Source organism: Ammodytes marinus (assembly GCF_949987685.1).
Source record: "Ammodytes marinus genome assembly, chromosome: 14".
Classification (NCBI taxonomy): domain Eukaryota; kingdom Metazoa; phylum Chordata; class Actinopteri; order Uranoscopiformes; family Ammodytidae; genus Ammodytes; species Ammodytes marinus.
Genome location: NC_137218.1, coordinates 5477175 through 5501532, shown reverse-complemented (window position 1 = coordinate 5501532; position 24358 = coordinate 5477175). Strand labels below are relative to the sequence as shown.

At 42.4% G+C, this 24358-nt stretch overlaps 2 protein-coding genes across 2 annotated transcripts in view; one reads left to right on the top strand and one right to left on the bottom strand.

Moving 5' to 3' along the window:
• Window positions 1–24358, bottom strand: part of capn5b (calpain 5b) — a gene marked incomplete at both ends in the record, with an annotated part of 37258 nt that overhangs the window by 2486 nt on the left and 10414 nt on the right. The window contains 10 exons of the mRNA XM_080041113.1: window positions 697–747; window positions 1498–1619; window positions 2054–2250; window positions 2898–3020; window positions 3685–3880; window positions 4298–4375; window positions 6955–7148; window positions 11831–12023; window positions 12654–12862; window positions 22214–22345. Of these exons, the coding sequence (XP_079897239.1) occupies window positions 697–747; window positions 1498–1619; window positions 2054–2250; window positions 2898–3020; window positions 3685–3880; window positions 4298–4375; window positions 6955–7148; window positions 11831–12023; window positions 12654–12862; window positions 22214–22345 (1495 nt within the window). The remainder of the gene's footprint in view (window positions 1–696; window positions 748–1497; window positions 1620–2053; window positions 2251–2897; window positions 3021–3684; window positions 3881–4297; window positions 4376–6954; window positions 7149–11830; window positions 12024–12653; window positions 12863–22213; window positions 22346–24358) is intronic.
• On the top strand, window positions 18665–19147 carry ompb (olfactory marker protein b; the record flags this gene model as incomplete). Its single annotated transcript, XM_080041115.1, has 1 exon — window positions 18665–19147. One exon carries the CDS (start codon window positions 18665–18667, stop codon window positions 19145–19147), a length of 483 nt encoding a protein of 160 aa, XP_079897241.1.

Here is a 24358-nt window from a genome sequence, read left to right as displayed (position 1 = left end):
ATACTTTTAAATATTATATTAAATTTTTTACCAATTGTGCTCTGAAAAATGCTTCGTCTCTATACACACTGGGCCTTTAAGTTAAGTTCCGTTATTAGGCAATGTCCACATTTAAATGTGTCTTGTCGCATATCCCCTCTCAAGTTACTACACTTCAGAGGGGGTCAGGGGGTGAAGGTAAGACATCAGGATAATTTACTTAAATAGCATAAAAAGCTGCACACAGTGGCTTTAAATGTGAATTGTAAACGTTTGTGCACACAATGTAAGAGCTTTAAGGGGTTAAAGATGGAGTCAGCAATTCACGAGAATCCTTGTTGTCCAAATCACTTTTTGTCAAAATCAGTGAATATCTCCCCACAATCCGCTACCTGTCTGTACTGTGTGTGTGAGCTGAAAAAGTCTGCTCTTAATACACAGCCTAGGCTCTTTAGACTGGTATGATAACAGAAGGGGGACCACATTAGCTAGCAACATGCCAGTTTACATATCCTAGTCTGTTTATTAAAAGTGGATTTTTGTTCAGCACACACACAGTTCGGACAGGTAGCGCGGATTGTGAGTAGATATTCACCGATTGTGACTAAATAGATTTTGACAACAGGCATTCTCCAGAATCACTGTCTCCATCCCAAGCTGCTGCAGACTAAGGACTGAATCAGTAACTCTGGTTCCAGCAGGTGGTGCTGTTTGTACCTTGTGCTTTGCTCAGAAGTCGTTTCTTATTGGGATTGAGGCATTGAAGCTCTGTGGGCGTTTACAGGAGTTTACAACAAAAAGGAACAGGGTCATCAAACATGCAAAAACTGAAAAAATGCAAAAATTACTCAGATAGAAATTGTGGACATATTTTTTTCGACAGGGTACCCCCAGGGAAGTTAAATCTAACTGAAGGCTTTTTTTTAAATGCCTTTTTAATGCTACTTACAATTAAAATGTAATGCCGATGTCAAGGCCGTAAACTGTCATGAATAGGAAGGATATAAAGGGAATTCTGATGCATTTTAAAAGGAACATTTAATAAAGAACATTAATTATAAATTACATAAATATACTCGGATTGACATACTTTAACAATCGCTTTGTGAAATGTTTCTTGTCACATAACGAGCCATCTCCAAGTATTTATTTTGTCCCACAAAAGGGCAAAATCTAAAAATGTTAAGACCTTTGGAAAGGAAGTTCAAAACTTTGTCTGTGAAATTCAAAAATCTTAAAACCTTATTTTGAGAATATTAAATCCATGGCTACCAAAAAAATTATTAATACATTTGAAAAGAATGGATTCCAAATCAATTAATCAATCAATCAATCAATCAAAATATACATAAAATAAAATAGAATAAAATAATATAAAACAAAAAAAATAAAAATAATAAAAAATGCATTTAAATATTTTTTTGTTATTTTTTTATTATTAAATTAATGATTTATTAACCCCCCCCCCTCCCCCTCCTGTGGGTACCCTGTCCTATAAACAGTGTGTGTGGGTCCTACCTCCGTTGTTGTCCTGGCCCTGCAGCCCCTCTGCGTTCAGCACATGGACCTGAGTGACCAGCTGAGGGTAACCACACATCCCCGTCCAACACGTCTGAGGAGGATCGTCAAGATTCAACTCTCTGGGAAAGAAGACATTCTCATTTTCAATTTCTTTTATTTCAGGGACAAATGAATGAAGATATAAAAACATAGATGTAAATAAGCAAAATTGTAGCAAGAGGATCATTTTCATATTCTTTTTTTTTTTTTTTTAAGTTTTTTTTTTCATTTTCAAGCTTTATTAGATAGTACAGAGTTGAAATGGGGAGACAGAGAGAGAGAGAGAGAGAGGGGGGATGACCTGCAGTAAAGGTCCACGGGTCGGATTTGAAACCACAACAACTGTAAGGTAGGCCGGAGATAATATGATACGCGCCCTATCTACTAACTACGCCACCGGAGCGACCCAAATCATTTTCATCTTTAGCCCCTTAGCAGGTTGGTGTAAAGTAACCAAGCCAAGAGAGTGATTTCAAAAGACAACAGAAAGATGAATTATATATATCAGATTTACTTGCAGTCTGAAGGCACATCAGTGAAGACCCGGAGCAGGAAGTCTCCCTGCTGGCCCGGGTCAAAGCAGGTTGGGATGATGACGTATCGGCCCTCCGTCATCTCCTTCCTGAGGAACACGCAGCGGGAGTTGATGTAGATGGAGCCCGCCACCTTCTGCTGCGCCATGTGCATACGGTACTTACGGTTCAGCTCCACCTGAGAAGATGAGGAGATGTTAGGAGGAGAAAATAGGTCTAAAACTGGGGGTGTTAAAGGGTTTATGGGTGTTCAGACTACTTGGTAGCTATGTGTGTGTGTGTGTGTGTGTGTGTGTTTGGGGGGAGGGGGGGTGTTGTGTGTGTGTGAGAGTGAGTGAGTGTGTGTGTGTGTGTGTGTGTGTGTGAGTGAGTGAGTGAGTGAGTGAGTGAGTGAGTGAGTGAGTGAGTGAGTGAGTGAGTGAGTGAGTGAGTGAGTGAGTGAGTGAGTGAGTGAGTGAGTGAGTGAGTGAGTGAGTGAGTGAGTGAGTGAGTGAGTGAGTGAGTGAGTGAGTGAGTGAGTGAGTGTGTGTGTGAGTGTGTGTGTGTGAGTGTGTGTGTGTACTTGAACAAATATTTTTGTGAGAACCAATTTGAGTTTTAGACTTTATGCGTGAGGACATTTTTGGAAAGTGTTTGGTACAGGCCTTTAAAGGAGCTGTTTGAGGGTTAACACTAGATTTGTGTTTCAATGAGTGTCCTCACAAAAATTGAAGTTCAACAGTGTGTGTGTGTGTGTGTGTTTGTGTGTGTGTGTGTGTGTGTGTGTGTGTGTGTGTGTGTGTGTGTGTGTGTGTGTGTGTGTGTGTGTGTGTGTGTGTGTTGTACCCGGTGAATATCAAAGCCTATGGCCAGGTTTTCCCCCTTGCCCTCTTTGTGAGTGGCTCTCTTTTCTTTTTGCTGTAAACAGATCAGAACCTCGTCCTCGGCTTTCTTCACATCAAACACATACTGAGACAGAGAGAGAGAGAGAGAGAGAGAGAGAGAGAGAGAGAGAGAGAGAGAGAGAGAGAGAGAGAGAGAGAGAGAGAGAGAGAGGGGGAGGGAGAGAGAGAGAGAGAGAGAGAGAGAGAGGGAGAGAGAGAGAGAGGGAGAGGGAAAGGACACAACACCATTATTATTACACTACAACCGTGCTCACACATCTCTCTATAACACACATAAAAGTGATGACAAAACCTCCAGCCTCTTCCCACAAAAATAATTAGAAAGACAAACAAGTTGGTCCCCAAGAAATTCAAATATACTCTCAAAATAGTCACAGAGTCATCGCGGGGTGTCTCCAACCCTTGGCAGTTTAGTTCCCATGACTCAGGAAGTGCTAGAAATGTGAGACAACTTTTCGGCGGAGGCTCGTGCAACATTCGCAAATGTGTCGTAAATTAAGTGTGACTGCAAGTGACAATTGCAGCCAATTTGCATATTCTCTCGCAATTTCGTGTCTCCAACTGGTCTCCATCTAAGCTCAGCCCAGTGAGATAGGGCCTTACACATGTGTATTAATGTGAGACAGGGAACTGGGAACTAAATTGTCCATCTTGGGATGAATAAAGTTTTTTCTGATTCTAACTATACCCATCCTGCCTTCAACATGTTCCCCCCCCCCAGTACCTACCTGTGGGTTCTGCAGGAATGTGGCCTTGTGGTTGATGCATCCTCCAGAGCGGTTCCTCGTGGGGTCCTGTCGATGGACCCAGGCCCCGCGCATCACCTCCTCCTCCCACGTCTTATGGATGCTCAGGTACGACGTGTTGATCAGACGACACATGATCAGATCAGTGAAGTACTGACAGAAATCATCGAAGGTCATCCTGTGTAGTTAGGAGGGTTAGGAGAGAGAGAGAGAGGGGGGGAGGGAAGGAGAGAGAGAGAGAGGGAGAGGGAGAAAGGGAGAGAGAGAGAGAGAGGGGAGGGAGAGAGAGAGGGAGAAAGACAGAGAGAGAGGGAGGAGAGAGAGGGGGAGAGAGAGGGAGAAAGAGAGAGAGGGAGGGAGGGAGAGGGAGGGAGAGAGAGAGAGGGAGAAAGAGAGAGAGAGAGTGGATACCAACGAGAATGAAAAGAAGACCTTCAACAGGTTTAACATTAGAGGAAATGAAATCAGGACAAAGGAGCGACATGATGTTACAGGACTAGGACGTCTGGTGCTGACATGGAATTAAAATAAGTGTTAAAAAAAATGTCTAAGAAAAGGGAAGAACAGAATGATTTGGTTCCTTTATGATGCTCACCAGAACTCTCCGTCGTCCTGCACGGTGACTCCCAGCTTCTCTCTCTCGCTCTTGCTCACCTTGTTCCACTCCTCGGAGCTGCAGACAGTACAGACAGGTGCATCTCATGTCATTAGAATATCATGGAAAAGCTCATTTAATTATGTAATTTAATAAAAAAAAAGCTAAAGTTCCATATATTCTAGATGCATTAGACATAGAGTGATATGTTTCAGGCTCTTTGGAAAAAAAACTTTTCAGGATTTTCGGCGCACAGCTCATGAAAATCAAAAATCCGGCATCTCAAAATATTAGAATATTCCATAAGGCCCATAAAAAAAAGAGATATTCAGACAGTACAGACAGGTGCATCTCATATTAGTTAGTTAGTTTAGTTTTATTCATGTGTCACATGCATAATTGCACAGGGCAATGCGTAGTGAAATTCGTATGCACCAGTCCGGCTGTCATTCAACTGTATGAAGTCCAAGATTGTAATAATGATTGGGTGGGTCACTGGGTGGTGGGCTTGTTCCACTCCTCCGAACTGCAGACACGTAGCGCATCGCGAGGAGATATATTCACTGATTTTGACAAAAAGTGATTTCGACAACAAATCATATCTCATGCATCACTAACTATATCTTTAATAGTGGAACATTTAGTTTGTGAATCTTTTAATAATCATAATCTCAAAAATCGTATCAAACTCAGACACAAATAATACAAATGTCTTTCCCCTCATGGACTCTTACAGTAACGAGTCAACCTTTCAGTATGTACTTGTTGATGTGAACTATACTGAACCATCAATATCTTCTTTGCTTTCACTGCTATGAGGCTACACAGTCATTTACTAGATGCATTGTAGTGTTTACTTCTGATTCACTGACGATCATTCAACATCTCAACGGGCCTGTCGGTCGGAGCCCATTTACAGAAACAGATCTTTATCAAACCGTGAATAAATTATTTATCCGGAGCGAGTGAGTGACTGAGAAAAAGAAGAGAGAGATGGAGTCGCGTCTCTTTAATAACATCTTTCTATCTTTCGGAGGTCTTATCAATAATTCAGAACGCCATTATGAGATTACCACCTCCATGTTTGTTTCAAAGAGTCCACTAGCTTAACATTTCACATACAGAGAGATGTCAAGGGAGCAGCATTATCTCCCTTGTGTTTATGTTCCCATAAGAAATGTAAAGTAGAGGTGGAATAAAACACCTTTTTTTAAAGCTATAGTGCGTAACTTTTTCATATGAATGAATGTCGGTTAGAATCTACCATGCTACCATTTAAATGTTTTATTAAATAAAAAAATGTCTCATCGCTAAATGATATGACACAAAGTTGATTAAGCCTATCAGCTCCACAAAACTCTCTCTGTATTTCCCAGTATGGCAGCGTTTACAAACTGGTGTCACCCCCTCTGACACTGGTGCAGGAGCTCAGAAAAATCCCAAGAAGAGCCCAAGAAATGTTTCAGTTGTTGATTCTACTGCTAAGAAAAAACCCTGGACGTACCGCAGAAGTTATATAAATCTGCACGATCAGCAAAGGCTTAACTCATGTAGATGCACCAAGAGTGTTGTAGTAATTACTCAGAATTCCTCATGGGGGTCGACAGAAGTTACGCACTATAGCTTTAAGAGGAGTAACAACTTTGTGTACCTGATTGAACGTCCACAATATACAGGATCATTAGGCGATTGAATTGAAAAGGTAAGTCGGCTAAATTTTGACCTGTCTTTTTTTTGGTGAGTCCAGACATCCAGTGACATCAGAGTTGCGCTGCACTGTTTGAAATTGTTCTCTTAAAAACAAGGGCCTGTAACAAGGTTGAATTCAGTCATTTGTCTTTGCTCTGTCGTGCATTAGCTTGATTGCGTCTCCATTTCTCATAGTTTACATGACATTTCCCCGTTGTAGATTCCCGTCTAACGTTGCGGACATATTGTTTTTTTGTTTGCTCGTTGTTCATCACCTGTATTTTTTGAGAGACCAAGGGGACCGGCGCAATTTGTCATTCAACAAATTAAATTAGTCGAATTTGAATAAATTGAACAAGGTCGTATGTGGAAGGACAGATACAGATACTCACTGAGTGGATTTGGGAGGGAGGTATGGAGTCAGATTTGGTCAAATTTCAAGCAAGCAAAAAAATTACTCATAAGCGAAGTATGTGATTTCACACGTGCAGATATTAACAATCGAACACAAATTAAAATCTCTCAAACTCAAACTCAACAACAGAGGGGTCATAACGAGAGATATAGGCTCTACTCGCGTGAAACGTTTCAACGGTAGCGTACGTCTTACACAAATGTAACACACACACAATTTGATATATAAACTCAAATTAATCGCTGCAGTCCTTCCTCCAAGCCTGTAGGGGGCAGTGTTGTGTTTACCTGTTGGTCCAGGTACACACACATAAACACAAAACACACACACACACACACACACACACACACACACACACACACACACACACACACACACACACACACACACACACACACACACACACACACACACACACACACACACACACACACACACACACACACACACACACACACACACACACACACACACACACACACAATCCGACATAAAATAAGGTTAATCCCTGCAGTACTTCCCCCAGGCCTGTAGGGGGCAGTGGTGTGGTTACCTGTCGCTCCAGGGCCCGCTCCACTCCTTCTCTCCCCAGGGGTTCCTCATGCGGATCATCTGGAGCTTCTCTGACTTGAAGAAGGCCAGCAGCCCGTGGCCCAGGCGAAGCTTCTTCACGTCCGTCACCGCGTAGGCGTGGCCCTTCACCAGACCGCAGTCCAGACGGGCCTCCATGTCCTCTACCCTGGTCGCCTGGCAACAGCAGAAAACAGACAGACAGAAGAAGAATTTAAGCCCAGTTCAGAACAAAAATTCGCCTCGCAACAACAAGACGCAACTGCAACCGCTTGCAACGAGCTGGCCTGGACGTTCTAAAACTGGACCTGCCGATTTGACATGTTGAATCTTCTGCGACTCCTTGCAACACGCTGCAACGAGCAGTTCACATTGCTGCGATTTCTCCCCCGCAATGTTCTAAAACCGTCTCAATGCAAGTCGTTGCGAGGCGAATCTTTGGTCTGAACTGGGCTTAAGAGTGAATATCACTACAGATGCCGATCAATATTTTTTTAGTTCTGCCCAGATTCCCAATATCTGGGTTTTGAATATTGGACAATACCGATACCGTCCGATATTATTATTATTACCGTGGTCGCCTGGCAACAGCAACAAAGAGAAAACTAGGTGTGAATACCACTAGACCGATTCAGTTTTTTGACTTGATTCGGATGTTATGGTTTTGTCAAGTATCCGATACTGATACTGTCCGATATCATAATTATTATAAAGAAAATGTGTTTGTGGTGATAAAAGGTTTAAGGTTATAAAGGCTTAAAGCCACTACGAGTAACATGGCACGTTGGCGTCCCCTTTGGACAAAAGCGGTAGTATTTTTACGACGCCTGCTGTCGCAAAGCTGTTTTCTAGCTTGTGCCAGGCGTGCGAGTGTGAACTGAGAAGGGCGCAATATAGTGCATGTCCGTGTGTTGAAAGTGTGAGGACTCTTTTCGGCTCCGTGAGAGTGGTTTTGACACTGCATCAACTAATGCCAGTCAGTGCTACACACACCTGATTGCAATGAGTTGATGCAGTGTCACCTAAATACTCTCTCTCACGGAGCTGAAAGATTACGTGTCCTCACAGAAAGCGAATGAACGAGAGACGGCAGTTAGTATGGATCACGATGAGGTAATGTGTTTGTGTTGATGTAAATAATGACTATTTCAGATAATGGTTATCTGATGATGGTGAAGCAAAGCAAAATTTGTGTTAGTAGCCTACCAACCGCTCATTCATTTAGGAGTAAACACTGCAGTCTAGTTTCGCTCTCGTGAAATTGTATACACGTTGCTTGGCAACGCCCTCGTCCCGCCCGTAGCCTATATCACTCTCCCTTTTAGCTTTTCTTCATTGCATTCTCTTTTTTTTCTTTGATGGTTCAGCCCCGTTATCAGTCATTATGACGACAAATAACTGTCTCAAACAAGGCTCCCGCTCCCCTTCCCTCACCTGGAGGGATAGGCTTCTTAAATCGCGTTGCTGCTCCACACTGAAATCTGCGACCAATGCGGATATGTGACCATAGAGCCTGCACGAGCGAACCGAAAATCAGACTGGGTGTGTGACCAGACCAAAAGCAGTAATAAAAACTATATAAAAACGTCTTTCTTTGCACTGATGGTCTCGTTTGCTGTTAAAGGTAATTTATGATTATCAGAGGAAACATGAGGCTGTTTAAAAGATATTTAAATGTTACTCGTAGCCGCTTTAAGCAACACAGCAATTATAATTCAATCCTGAAAAAGGATTAAATACTGACATGACAACATAAGATAATTAAACATTAAATATGTCACAGGAATAAATATGTTTTGTGTATGTGATCTTTCTGTAATAGAAAAGAAAGAAAGAAAGAAAGAAAGAAAGAAAGAAAGAAAGAAAGAAAGAAAGAAAGAAAGAAAGAAAGAAAGAAAAAGAGTATTTTACTAAAAGAGAGAGAGAGAGAGGCTACTGGAAAGTTGTGTGAAACAACTTGTGTATTAATTTTTCATCATGTTAAACCACCCAAAGGTCTAGACACACCCACACCCACACCCACACACACACACACACACACACACACACACACACACACACACACACACACACACACACACACACACACACACACACACACACACACACACACACACACACACACACACACACACACACACACACACACCACAAGATTTTCTATGATTGTACTTGATTGAGCAAGTAACGGTGATGTGACACTTTCAAATCCGAGCCACTGCACCATTTGTGAGTCCGAAGCTTTCGGACGGAGAGAGAGAAACATTAAGCAGCGTTATCAGAAAATTGGTTCTTCGATCCAGTAATTGTGTCGTAGTGCACTTGGCTTCTTTGTGACACATTACGCTGCAAATTCCCAACATTATTATCCCTTGCAACAAGCTGAAAGGCCTGATTAATATGGCACTGAGACAGACAGGGTAAATAGATAGGGCTACTTAATGGACTTCCAATAATTGTGAGAAAGAATACTGATCCCCGGAGTTAGGCACGGTCGGACAGTGGCTAGACTATCTTTGTATACAGCCGTGGAGAGACCCAGGCTGATATTATGATCCCACCATATGAATCTATCAATGTTGTTCCTAACCCCATCATACCTCGTGTTTTACTATGTAAGGGACTGCAAGGAAGCAAATGATTTTATGTGAGTCTTACAATAAAGTTATTTGAATTTGGATTTTGGATATTCTTTTCACCGAACCAACACCTGGTAGTTTGCAGTGTATGCATCAGGTGCCTTCCCTTTTCCGGTCTGGGGCGGAAGTAATTTATGTTCTTTAATCCATAATGAATTAAAAAAACAAACATATTTTATAATGTTGTTGATCATCTTTTGTATTGAAATGTATTCAGTGTCATGACTATTCAAGTGCTTTAGCTGTGAGTTATTTGACTCTGTCATTGGGAAAAATGAATGGGATTAAACACTTGTTCTCAGGGCGACTGTGGCTCAGGTGGTAGAGCGGGTCGGCCAATGATCGAAGGCTTGGCGGTTCAATCCCCGCCGTGCCACTTGTGTCATGGTTGTTGTGTCCGTGGGCAAGACACTTCACCCACCTTGCCTCGTGTGAATGTCGATAGTTAGCCTGCTATCGGTGTATGAATGTGTGTAAATGGTAACATGAAAATGGAAACAGGTCTCCCTTGAAAAAGAGTCTCTAGTCTCAATGGGATTTACCTGTATAAATAAAGGTTAAAAAAAATGTACTTGTTCCTAATGACTTGTCTATTGAAATAAAGGTGAAATCAAAATAAAATAAAATAAAATACCATTTTTAATCTGCCACCATCCAGCGACCCCAGAACTGGCTCCTCCAGCCTCGCGAGTCTCATCTCTATTATTTAAGAATTCATTTATGCAGGTCAGGTTAAAGTAGATTTCCCAAGGGTTGCTTTCTGGCCTGGTGCAAATATTGGACCAGTGAGGAATTCTACTGGACAGTAATATCACACACACACACACACACACACCATTTCTTTCTCTCCTGCCTGCTTTAGCCTAACACACACACACACACACACACACACACACACACACACACACACACACACACACACACACACACACACACACACACACACACACACACACACACACACACACACACACACACACACACACACACACACACACACACACACACACACACACACACACACACACACACACACTATTAAAAAAAGATGAGACTGTAATAAGGGCTACTGGTAGAACAGCCTTCAGTCTCCATGGGGATAGGGGGTAAAATGAATGCATCCCCGGAATATCAATGTATGACTGAGTGAGTAGTAATATAACACAATGGATAAGGTTGGAAAATGCATTGTTCTACAGTATTGGTTATGTTCTTGGAAATGTCAACCATTCTTGAAATTGAACGATAATACACCTGTCCAATGTAGAAACTCATGCATATAAAAGAGCCATATCATTTAAGAAAATTGAACTGCTCCTGACTCTGAATCACAATGAGGGATAGTGTATTAGTTGTTGTTGCTATGGCGGGTCGTCAGGGGAATAAGATTGGCATGAGACACAAAAGGCTGAAGGCCAAACTGTCAAATCCCTAAAAGAGCAAACGCTTGTTTTCTTAACAAAGAGACGCGAGTTCAACTAAAAAGCAGAGAGCACAGAAACACACTAATTAATAATAATAATTGATTGGATTTATATAGCGCTTTATTTCTCTGTGACTCAAAGCGCTTTATAGGGTTCCAGGTTCAATTCGTTCACACACAGTCATAGGTGGTAAACCATAGGTGGTAAACTAAGAAAGTAGCCACAGCTACCCTGGGACAGACTGACGGAAGTGTGGCTGCCATTCAGCGCCAACGGCCCCTCCGCCCACCACCTCAAACATACAGCAATCATACACATTCACACAAGGCAAGGTGGGTGAAGTGTCTTGCCCAAGGACACAACAACCATGACACAGGTGGCCGGGCGGGGATCGAACCGCCAACCCTTGGATCGTTGGCCAACCCGCTTAACCACCTGAGCCACAGTCGCCCCGAACATTGGCAAGGCATAATTCATTAAGGCTCTATTTGAAACTTAAAAGTCTAGAAATGCTGATACTTTAATGAAAGTCGGCTATATATTCAAGCCATATCAGCTCCACAAAGTTATCTCTGTATTTCTCAGTATGGCAGCATTTACAGGAGCTCAAGAAACGCCCACGAACTGTTTCAGTTGTTGATTCTACTGCTAAGTTGTCACTTCCGCATTGGATGCTGGTAGAACTCGCTGTGGTTGGGGCTTGGGAAATGACGCACTATTGCTTTAAGATAGCTACTTGCCTACTGTGCTTCTTTTATGCCAAATCGTCCAATGTACAATCAGTCTCTCCACTCACCCTGATGGAGCAGCTGATGAGCCCGTCTCTGTTGTGAACCTTCAGGACTCGTTCAAACAGCTGGTTGCGAGCGACCTCGTCCGTGGCCATCTGAGCCTCCAGCAGGTCGGCGGGCTCCGAGACGCCGCCGGTGAAGTCCACCAGAGCGTCTGCTGTGTTTCCCCCGTCCAGACCCTCATAGCAGCCATACACCCTGTAGGCAGAGGACCAGGGTTAGCTGCTTAAACCACGCATCTATGCTGTTTGCTTTTAATTGATTCCACCATCGATTTATTTATTTATGATTATTAATAATTCCACATACGCATGCACATGGCATAGATCTATTTATAAAACAGGTGGCTAAAATCAAGCGATATGATTGGTTCCTAACTGTTGTAACGCCGGTAGTTTGTAAGCAAATGGATATATATGCAAAACGGAGGTGCACTCTTTGGCTTGTGAGGGGTCGGGAAGATTATAAAAAACACTCTCCGGTGGAAACAGTAACAAACTTCAGTCAGTTTGGTATCCCCGATACTTGCTCAATCGATCCATACATAAAATCTTCCCGGAAGTAAGTAATCATCCGGGCATTTCTTGCTTACACAGACTTGCATACACAACCACAACATACTCAAATTGACGTCAAAATGAGTATGAGTAGGACGTTAGTATGGCTTTTCGAACACAGCCATCCATGGGTGTTGATACTCACTTGGCATAGGCTTTCTCGACCATGATCATTCCAGATCTCTATATCCGTTGACGCTGATAATAACAATAATAAACAACTTTATTTATATAGCACTTTTCTTAACAATACGATATAGTGTATACTCACTTGGCGTAGGCCTTCTCCACCATGGCGCTCCAGAACTCGTTGCTGTCGTTGGAGTGGCAGTAGACCAGCTGGTTGTCTACGGTCGGCAGCCGGTCGTCGATCACCACGTCGACCCATTCCCCAAAGCGCCAGAAACGGAAGTGGAAAATCCCCGCGTACGATTCGGGCTTCTCCGTGTCCCACTCCTGCTCCTTCCAATCGGGAATGACCTGGAGGAGAGGAGAGGAGACGGTTGGAAATATATACTGTATACACACACACACACACTTACACACAGGTAGATATTTGGCCATACAGATTATATATTATTTTGGTTGAAGTTACAGTTAAAGGTGCTACAAGGAACATTTGAATATTCTAAGCAATTAATAATTTAATTTACAGAAAAATACTAACTTGTGATATAAAAAATGTAAACCGTTACCGTGATATGAAATAACTTATATCGTGATAGAAGATTAATATTTTTTTTTTGTGGATTTATTTATTTATTAGATGAATTGGAGAGACAGAGGTGAAATGGGGCAGAGAGGGGAATGGCATGCAGAGAACGACCACGGGCTGGATTCTAACCCGTGGTCTGCTGTGAAGAGGACTGAGCCTTTATGGGGGGGGGGGGGGGGAGGCACTCTAACCACTACACACCATGAACACCCCCATGATAGAACAAGATGATGACCATACTGCCCAGCCCTAGCAGAGGGCAGGTCAGCCAAACATACACAGTCTGGGTCCATAAAGCATAAATAACGTCACAGTGGAGCTGAGACTGCCAGAGAGAGACAGCGGACTCTCATGTCGGCTGATGCATTTAGGATTAGGGGACAAAATTTATCACGATGGCTCTCTCAGTCGTAAATCTAGCTGTAATAGGACATGGTTGAGAGGTAATAACTATTGGAGTGTGTGTGTGTGTGTGTGTGTGTGTGTGTGTGTGTGTGTGTGTGTGTGTGTGTGTGTGTGTGTGTGTGTGTGTGTGTGTGTGTGAGCTGCTTGTATTTACTGTGGACCAGTGAAGCCCCAACAACAGAGCCTCCATTTTGTGAACTGTAGTCAGCAACATATTCACGTAAAATCTCAAAACACATGTATCATGAATTTACCAACTTCTAACATGGTGGTGCCGCCATGTTCCACCGCCATGTTTCTATAGTAGCACAGAACAGACAAACTTAACGGCATTACAAGTTTTATATATAGTGGGCATATATACAGTATCTCACAAAAGTGAGTACACCCCTCACATTTCTTCACATTTTTCTTTATATCTTTCCATGGGACAACACTGAAGAAATGACACTTTGTTACAATGTAAAGTAGTCAGTGTACAGCTTGTATAACAGTGTAAATTTACTGTCCCCTCAAAATAACTCGACACACAGCCATTAATGTCTAAACTGCTGGCAACAAAAGTGAGTACACCCCTTAGAAAAAATTTACAAATCGGGCCCAAAGTGTAAATATTTTGTGTGGCCACCATTATTTTCCAGCACTGCCTTAACCCTCTTGGGCATGTAGTTCACTAGAGCTTCACAGGTTGCAACTGGAACCCTCTTCCACCCATTTATGACAGCATCACAGAGCTGGTGGATATTAAAGACCTTGCGCTCCTCCACCTTCTGTTTGAGGATGCCCCAAAGATGCTCAATAGGGTTTAGGTCTGGAGACATGCTTGGCCAGGCCATAACCTTTACCCTCAGCTTTTTTAGCAAGCCACTGGTCGTCTTGGAGGTGTGTTTGGGGTCGTTATCATGTTGCAATACCACCCTGCGGCCCAGTTTACGAAGGTTGAGTGCACGTGGTCAGCGTCGTACACAGAAGTTGGCTTTGGAAAATAGACGTATGAGTGCTGCCAGCATTGCTGAAGGGCTTGAAGGGGTGGGGGGTCAACCTGTCAGTGCTCAGACCATACGCCGCACTCTGCATCATACTGGTCTGCATGGCTGTCATCCCAGAAGGAAGCCTATTCTAAAGATGATGCACAAGAAACCCCACAAAAAGTTTGCTGAAGACAAACAGACTACGGACATGGATTACTGCAACCATGTCCTGTGGTCTGATGAGACCAAAATACATTTATTTGGGTCAGATGGTGTTAAGAGTGTGGAGCGGCTACCAGGTGAGGAGTACAAAGACAAGTGTGTCTTGCCTAGAGTCAAGCATGGTGGTTGGAGTGTCATGGTCTGGGGCTGCATGAGTGCTGCCACCACTGGGGATCTACAGTTCATTGAATTCTAACATGTACTGTGACATACTGAAGCAGAGCATGATCCCCTCCCTTCATAAACTGGGCCGCAGGGCAGTACTGCAACATGATAACGACCCCAAACACACCTCCGAACGACCACTGGCTTGCTAAAGAAGCTGAGGGTAAAGGTTATGGACTGGCCAAGCATGTCTCCAGTCTTAAACCCTATTGAGCATCTTTGGGGCATCCTCAAACGGGAGATGGAGGAGCGCAAGGACTCTAATATCCACCAGCTCCTTGATGTCGTCATGAATGGGTAGAAGAGGGTTCCAGTTGCAACCTGTGAAGCTCTAGTGAACTACATGCCCAAGAGGGTTAAGGCAGTGATAGAAAATAATGATGGCAAAACAAAATATTGACACTTTGGGCCCAATTTGGAAATTTTTTCTTAGGGGTGTACTCACTTTTGTTGCCAACAGTTTAGACATTAATGGCTGTGTGTCGAGTTATTTTGAGGGGACAGTAAATTTACACTGTTATACAAGCTGTACACTGACTACTTGACATTGTATCAAAGTGTCATTTATTCAGTGTTGTCGCATGGAAAGATATAATGAAATATTTGAAGAAATGTTAGGGGTGTACTCACTTTTGTGAGATACTGTATAGTGGGCGTCCTGGGGAAATGCATTTGTTGGAAGACGATCACTTGATTCTGTGGAAAGACCTAGTCGACTAGTTTCTTGTCCTTGAAGGCCACCGTAGCTTCAGTAAATGCAACGAACATTACATGATACTTAATAACTCTTTCATAGTTTCAAACTAATACAACAAATATTGGGGAATCTGTATTCACAAAACCAAAATAGAATGTGTTTTGTGGTAATTGTAATCCTACGCATAATGCCGTTATTATGCGACTGCTCTTCAAAATTCATAAAGTGCTTCTCTCACCCACTGTGAGTTGGTGTTGTAACAGAGCACCCATGGCACCTGTGTGTCACCCTTTACCAGTTATGAATATGACATAGGATTAAAACGGCAAATTATTCTGCGAGTGACACACACCACACACGTGACTTGGCAGACAGCGGGCGTCCTGGGAGAAGTCAAGGTGCGCTAACCGAACAGCAGTTCCTGTCAGAGCGCTCTGCAGGAGGCCACACTCTGCTGAGGGAGAGAATCTGGTGAACAATGTGTGAAGCAGCAACAGTGTGTGTGTGTGTGTGTGTGTGTGTGTGTGTGTGTGTGTGTGTGTGTGTGTGTGTGTGTGTGTGTGTGTGTGTGTTATTGTCAGTCGTGTTGCACCTGCCAGAAATTGATCTGAAGCCGAATCGTATAGTTAAAATGATATTTCTGCTTCAAACTGACATTATAACATTCATGTGGGCTATATGGGGCAGATAAACACACATCCAGTCTCTCTTAACAGCTGTAATACATTTTCAGTATCAAGATAGGGCTTGCACTAGGCCTATGTGTTTTCTGAATCTGAATTTGAATCTGAATGTTGCAATTGGTAACTGCCAGCAGCTCCTATTATAAGATACCAGGTGTCAATTATTTTCTGGCAGGAGGAGAACGACTCCAGAGTGTTATATTAGCACTTTAAAAAACTTATTTAAGCTGTTTAAAAGTACATATTTATTCAAAAATGTCTGGAAAAAATACTTTAAAAAATAATATATTACTAATCAACAGGCCAGGTTTCATGATGATATCGACACTTTAAAATGTGACCCTATTCATCTGCTTAACCAGAGGAGGGAGAAAAAGAACAACAACAAAAAAAACAAGACACTGCACCACGGAAACCTTAGAGTAATTTAGGAATCCTTCGGGGAGTGAATATCTCTCTCCTGCACTGCACTGTGCTACTGCTAACTCTGTGACTGTGCACTGTGGACAGAGAGAGAGAGAGAGAGAGAGAGCAGAGAGAGAGTGAGAGAGGGACAGTGGGAGAGAGCAGAGAGAGAGTGAGAGAGAGACAGAGGGAGAGACAGTGGGAGAGAGAGAGAGACAGTGGGAGAGACAGTGGGAGAGAGAGAGAGAGAGAGACAGTGGGAGAGACAGTGGGAGAGAGAGAGGGGGACACAGAGAGAGAGAGAGAGAGACAGAGAGATAGAGAGCGAGAGGTAGAGAGAGATAGAAAGACAGAAGGAGAGAGAGAGAGGGAGAGGGAGAGGGAGAGGGAGAGAGAGAGAGGGAGAGAGAGAGGAAGAGAGAGAGCAGAGAGAGAGAACAGAGAGAGGGAGAGAGAGAGAGAGAGAGAGAGCAGAGAACCCATTTATCTCAGCTTTCATCTGGGCCAAGTGTCGCTATGCAGCAAGTGAACTGTAGTAGGTAAGAGACCCAACGACTGACCGGAAACACAAGCAGAGGGCGGCTTGGCTTTCCCTGCTCTCTGTCAGTACGCACGCACACACACACACACACACACACACACACACACACACACACACACACACACACACACACACACACACACACACACACACACACACACACACACACACACACACACACACACACACACACACACACACACACACACACACACACACACACACACACACACACACACACACACACACACACCAAGGGGAATAAAGGGGAATTCCTCTCACCTAATAGAGTCTAGAGCCAACTTAAAGGTGCAGTGTGTAGAATCTATTGCAAGAAATACTGATACTTTAAAGCTATAGTGCGCAACTTTTTCAAATACATGCATTTTTCAGAGCAGACTGAGTAGAAATGGAATATAATATTCATATGTGTGTTTTAGATAATGTATGAAAGCTTGAAAATAAAAGTAATATCTTTCGATCCCCGTAACCGGATAGGAAGGTGTTATCTCTAATAGTGGTGGTTGGTATAACAAGTACGGTGCCCACCATCTCTACCATTGTGTCCTTGAGCAAGACACTTAACCCCAAGCTGCTCCAGGGGTGCTGTACTATGGCTGACCCTGCGCTCTGACCCCCTCCGAAGTGTGGTAACTTGAGAGGAGAGATGAGAAAAGACGAATTTCAATGTGCCTCGTGTAAAATGACTAATAAAGAAAACTTAACAAAACCAGATTTTCTTCCAGTTTGAGAAATAAAGAATCATAAAATAATTCCGATATTTACATTTAATAATAATAATAATAATAATAATAATAATAATAAAAATAATAATAATAATAATAATAATAATAATAATAATAATAATAATAGATCAAATGTATATAGCGCTTTTCCCAGTGCTTTTTCTAGTGTTCAAAGACGCTTAAACATTTGCATTGTTGTTGCTCATACAAAGCCTCCTCTGTAGTAACCCATTACCTTAACACCAGGTAGTAAGAGTTAGGGACCTGTAACCAAGCGGAAAAACAAGGAGCCAAACAAACGTGTGACAAACACAGTTTCCCTGAGGGCAGAAAACCCCTGTGCTGCTGCCGCGGTGGCAAATGTCATTAGATCTGGTTGCCTAGCACCTCTGCTCTTCCGTACATCTGTGTATCCTCTCGATGATACATAACATACACACACACACATGCAAAACGGTGCAAGCCTGCGGGCAAGGGGCACGGAGAGAGAGAGAGCTAGAAGCAAAGACACTGAAACACACTATTGGTTGGACCTTACGAGAAGGATTTCAGATAAGAGGGACTAACTTTATCAAACTCTCTCTCCAAAGTTGAGTTCTAGTCCATTAGCATACAGGGGGAATTAATCTTAGAAAAACGCTTTGGTTTCAACACAGCTACAAATCTAATCCAATTTGCATTTGGTATTGACTTGTATTTGAGTCTGCTGTAGTCTGGTGTGCCCCTGGAAACATGTCCCGAGAGTTGGAGCTTCCCTTTCGCCCGGACAACCAGCTGACGGAGGTGATGCGTTTGCGGGTTCAATCCCTCCAACAGCGCGGGCAGAAAAGGCAAGACGGGGAACGGCTTTTACTACCAAACGAGGCCGTGTACAAACTGGATTTCTCCAAACAGACGCTCAGATTCGGGCATTGGAAAGTACGTCTGGCCCAGGCCGGGAGAATCACCATAACGGCCACCTCGCAACACTGGACCCCCGATTTGACCCATCTCATGACCAGGCAGCTTCTGGAGCCCGCGGGGGTGTTTTGGAGGGGGCCGAGCGACGGTAAGAACGCCCCGATACAGTGCTACGAGGCGGACGCACACGAGTTTGGAGAGAGGATCGCAGAGCAGGCAAAGATACGCAAGGTGATGTACTTCCTGTTTGCGTTCGCAGAAGGATGCAGCCCTGAAACTGTGGACTGCTCCATCGCTTTCACTGTGGACAGCTGAGATGTGACGATGGAGAATAATTGGAGATGCCAGCTCCGGAAAAAATGAAAAGACCAGTCTGGATTTTTCTTAAATCTTCATCTCTACATTACTTATTGAAAATGCTCTAAATGACAATATTTTTTATTGTGAATATGGTAGAAATGTTGTCAGTAGTTTATATTATAAAATCAAAATGTTCATTTTACTCATATGCCTCTAAAGAGTAAAACAAGAGACACTGAAAATTTGGAGTGGTCTCTTAATTTTTTCCCGAAGCTGTATATTTGCTACAAACTTTTCTACTGTGCTTGTGTGTGTTTAGTTGAGAGAGCCAAGTTACAAATCACTTTTTTGTCAAAATCAGTGAATATCTCCTATCAATCTGCTTCCTTTCCATACTGTGTGAGCACTGGGAGAGAGAAATCCAGTGTTAATACACAGCCTAAACAGGTATGTTGCTAGATGTTGTGGGCCCCCCTTTGTTGACAGTACATACCAGTTTACAGAACCTAGGCTGTGTATTTACAGCTTTATTTTTTCAGGTACAGACAGGTAGCTGATTGTGGAGATAGAAGATATTCACTGATTATGAGAAAAAGATGAGTTAGATATTTGTATATGAAGAATTGTGTGAAATGGACCATTATATCAGAAGTTTGATCTAGTTTCATACGTTATTGAGTGATACAGACCCAGCATACATGTCTTTTGTCTGTCTTAGTATTGTCTGTGTATTTCTTCTCATTACCCTACGTGTTGTATCATGAACTGATTCTATTGTGTTTTTAGTCTTTGACCTAACGATGTCCGATGTCTTATTTTGTCTTGTTTACTGTGTATAGTAATGTGTTGTTGATGTAAATTCATTCATGCATTTATTCTAATGTAAAGATGTACATTCTAAATCAATCTTTTTTTTACTAATTCACATAAAAATATAAGCTGTTGACCACAAAAGGGTGCTTCTGTGTGATATGATGTTTGGCATAAATTCATCTTAATAGAAATAAATCCACTAGATCAGAAATGTGTATCTGCCTTTTCTTAACTATTCTGAACCTTAGATAGTGCATGTATGCTACTGTACAGTCTATGATATACAACATTACATTAACCAATGTTACAAACGTTCTAGTTCAAAGCCACTTTCACCCTGCGTTCCAAATCACATTTTTCTTTTTACTACACTACATACTAAAGTACAGAAGAGTTTCAGGGCTACAGGAGAACAAAAATCAGATAAGGAAGATTTTTTTTTCATTATGTCAAGAAATTTCAAGAATAAAGACGAGTACTCCAAAATGCAATTGGAGTTAGTGGGGCATTTATCTATTTTCAGCATACTACAATTGACTTGCATGTTTTGGGAGATCCTACATATTTTTCTGACATACTAAACAGTAGGGAAGAATGGTTATTGGAACGCAGGGTAAGTCTGGTGGTGTTTTCAAGTTAATTACCATCTACAAGAGTGAGATGAAATAACAATTGTTCTGTACCAGCGCTGAAGTCTCATGGGATTACAGAGAGAGAACACAGATCCTGTGGGATTTGGACCTGTATTTGTTTTGTTTCCACAGGAAGTAAAGCTATCTATCCACAGTATCTATCTATCTATCTATCTATCTATCTATCTATCTATCTATCTATCTATCTATCTATCTATCTATCTATCTATCTATCTATCTATCTATCTATCTATCTATCTATCTATCCATCCATCCATCCATCCATCCATCCATCCATCCATCCATCCATCCATCCATCCATCCATCCATCCATCCATCCATCCATCCATCCATCTATCTATCTATCTATCTACCCATCCATCCATCCATCCATCCATCCATCCATCCATCCATCCATCCATCCATCCTCTCCTTTTTGTTAACAATGTGAAATTAAAAAAGTGACTAATGGCCGGCTGTGGAGAAGTGCGTAGGGTGGTCATCCGCTGGGTTACAGGGTCGGAGGTTCGATCCCCCGCCTCCCCGCCACATGTCCAAGTGTCCCTGGGCAAAGAGACATTGAACCCTAAATTGCTCCCGATAGTTAGCTTGCACCCTGCGTGGTAGCTGCTGCTATCGGTGTATGAATGTGTGTGTGATTGGGTGACTGTACAAAACAATGTAAAGCGCTTTGGGTCTGTGGAAAACCAGGGAAAAGCGCTATATAATTGGAGTCCATTTACTATAATGAAAACACACTCATTGCAGACAGAAGCCCTCAGACATCAATCCAGTCCTGCCCTGCGTTCCAATTCCCATACTTCCCTACTATTTAGTATGCCAGAAAAAGATTTAGGATGTCCCAATACATGCACGTCGATTGTAGTATGATGAAAATACATAAAAGCCCCAATAACTCCAATAGCACTTTGGAGTATTTGTCTTTATTCTTGACATTTCTCAACAAAAATCTTCCTTATCTGATTTTTTCCTCTCCTGTGGCCCTAAAACTCTTCTGTACTTTAGTATGTAGTGTAGTAAAAAGAAAGAGTATGTGATTTGGAACGCTGGGTTAGCGTTTCCAGCCGTTCCTAAGGGAGTCTAGACTCAACCAATCAAACTTCATCTGACTGATGGCGTCTGCCGAAACCACGGAGACGATCTGTTGCTGTAAATGAGTCCACTGGGCTTTACCTCTCCTATTAATGCTTCCTAATGGGTATTTAAAGCTATAGTGCGTAACTTCTGTCGCCCCAATCCCCCCCCCCCATGAGGATTTCCAATAACACTCTCTGTCGGTGCATCTACATGAGGCAATAAGCCTTGGGTGATTGCGCCAAACTAGGCCAACAAGACCCTGAATCCAGCTCGGAGCTTAACACACAGACGTGAAATTGATATCGGTTCACTCATCTCACTCTCAGAAAGAAAGCAATTAAGTTCATTTAACCCAGTGTTCACCTATTTCAAGCATCACAGCTGTTTGTCTTTAGGTCAGGTCAGTGAATCAGGGACCTTAGACACACCTACATAATAGTTACTGAATGTGTTATTATCGTGCTCAGGTATAAAGACAACGCAAAGACAGAAGGAGAAATGGACAGCAGAAAACACACACAGATAAACGTTCACTTACTTTTTGCCAGAGCGACTCTCTGGAGGCGAGACTGGAGCAGGCCGCTACGAACCAGCAGTTCCCCAGCTGTCCCTGGTGTAAGTCATGAGCACTGATGCCATCTACAAACAGGTGAGGGTCCTCGCACAGCTCCTACACACACACACACACACACACACACACACACACACACACACACACACACACACACACACACACACACACACACACAGGTTAAGTGAATACATCCACTGGTGTGAGACAGCTTTGAGGTTCGTTCAACATTTGGAATAAAACAATTCATGCAATTTAGAGTAGCTATGAGGAACTTTCAGCTATTGTTGATTCTAACGGCCCCTTTGGACAAAAGTGGTAGTGTTTTTTACGACACCAGAGCCTACTGTCCTAAAGATCGTTGCTATAGCGCGTGCCGGCATGGTGCATTTGTTTAGGAAGCGAGTGAAAGAGAAACGGCAGGATGCATCCCGGTGAGGTAATGTATTTATATGTGGAAGATTGAAAATGGTAATATGACAATGGTGAACCAAATTAAACTTTGATTTAGTACCGTTCATAAAAACAGGCTTTTCTGGTCTGCCTTCCGTAAATCGTATGTCAAAGTTCCCTGTGAGATCGGTGCAAAGGCATTAATAATTACTATATAAATAGAGCGTTGTTTTCACTGATGGTCTTGTTTGCTGTTAAAGGGCATTTTATGATCATCAGAGGAAAAATTTCACTCTCTCACAAACATTTCAAATTTCCTTGTGGGAGGTTTAAAGTCATGCTGAGGCAAACATTTTCTATCATACCCGAGACTAAGGTTAAAGTTGCTGTGATATTTTTTTAATAATTAGTAGAAAATGTATATACATATACTGTATATTTTATCTGCGATGTGAAACAGGTTTTATGGTGAACAAACTGAATGTGTGGTGCAGGGTACAAGACAAACAGAAGCATAACTGGGTTACTGAGGCAAATTCACGAATCAGAACGGGACCATCTGTCCTTATGCGCCCACGTATCATATACAGGATCTTCTGCCTGCCTGAGGGCTGTGTGTGTGTGTGTGTGTGTGTGTGTGTGTGTGTGTGTGTGTGTGTGTGTGTGTGTGTGTGTGTGTGTGTGTGTGTGTGTGTGTGGGAGAGCGCTGCGTGCATTTACGTTTCTAAATCACATTTCCTGTGGCTGCGCTGAGGTGAGGTCCATTTGCTGCCATAATGTGAACAGACAGACTTCTATTAAAGCCGACAACACGGACACACACGGACACACACGGACACACACACACACACACACACACACACACACACACACACACACACACACACACACACACACACACACACACACACACACACACACACACACTCCTGCTACCTGTGGTTCATGTGATTGTGTGGGATGAATACTACAGGCAGTGAGTCCACACTAGATACAGACACGCCGTCCTCTACTAACGGATGCACTTCAACATAAACAAAAGGAAGTTACCTTAAAGGTGCTACAAGGAACTTTTTAAATATTTCTGAAACAGTCTAAATTTTTCCTCTGATGATCATTAAAGACATGTAAAAGCAAACAAGAGCATCAGTGAAAAGAATGCTGTTTCTATATCAGTTTTCTTAATGCCTTTGTCATGGGTATACGCTCACCCAGGAACTACAGCTGGTGTAGTAAAAATTATACCGCTTTTATCCAAAGGGGGTGCTAGAATGAACACAAACTGAAAGTTCCTTGGAGCACCTTTAAATGAACTCAATATCTCTGAATATATAGTATAAAACAATACATTAAGTTAATAATTTTGTTATGACATTATGAAGTATATTTATGCAAAAACTGTTACTTGTTTTGTTTTTTGGGCCAAAAATTTAAATTCAACTCTTTCCCTACTGACTTAAATAATTTGATTGGTACAAATTCCGTTATTAAAATAAATTTACTATATTACTTCAATTCCAAGGGCTATGCAGGCAGTTCACCAGGTAGGATAGGCTAATAAGTTTCATTTTAGTTCATAATTTCCTACAGATATCAGTTTGAAAGGAAATATTACTCAGACCATCAGTTGAAAGTCAGCTTCATATACATACCCATGGAATCTGAGGTTAATGTCACATCCTATCCATCCATCTATCAATAATTTTTTTTACAAACGGC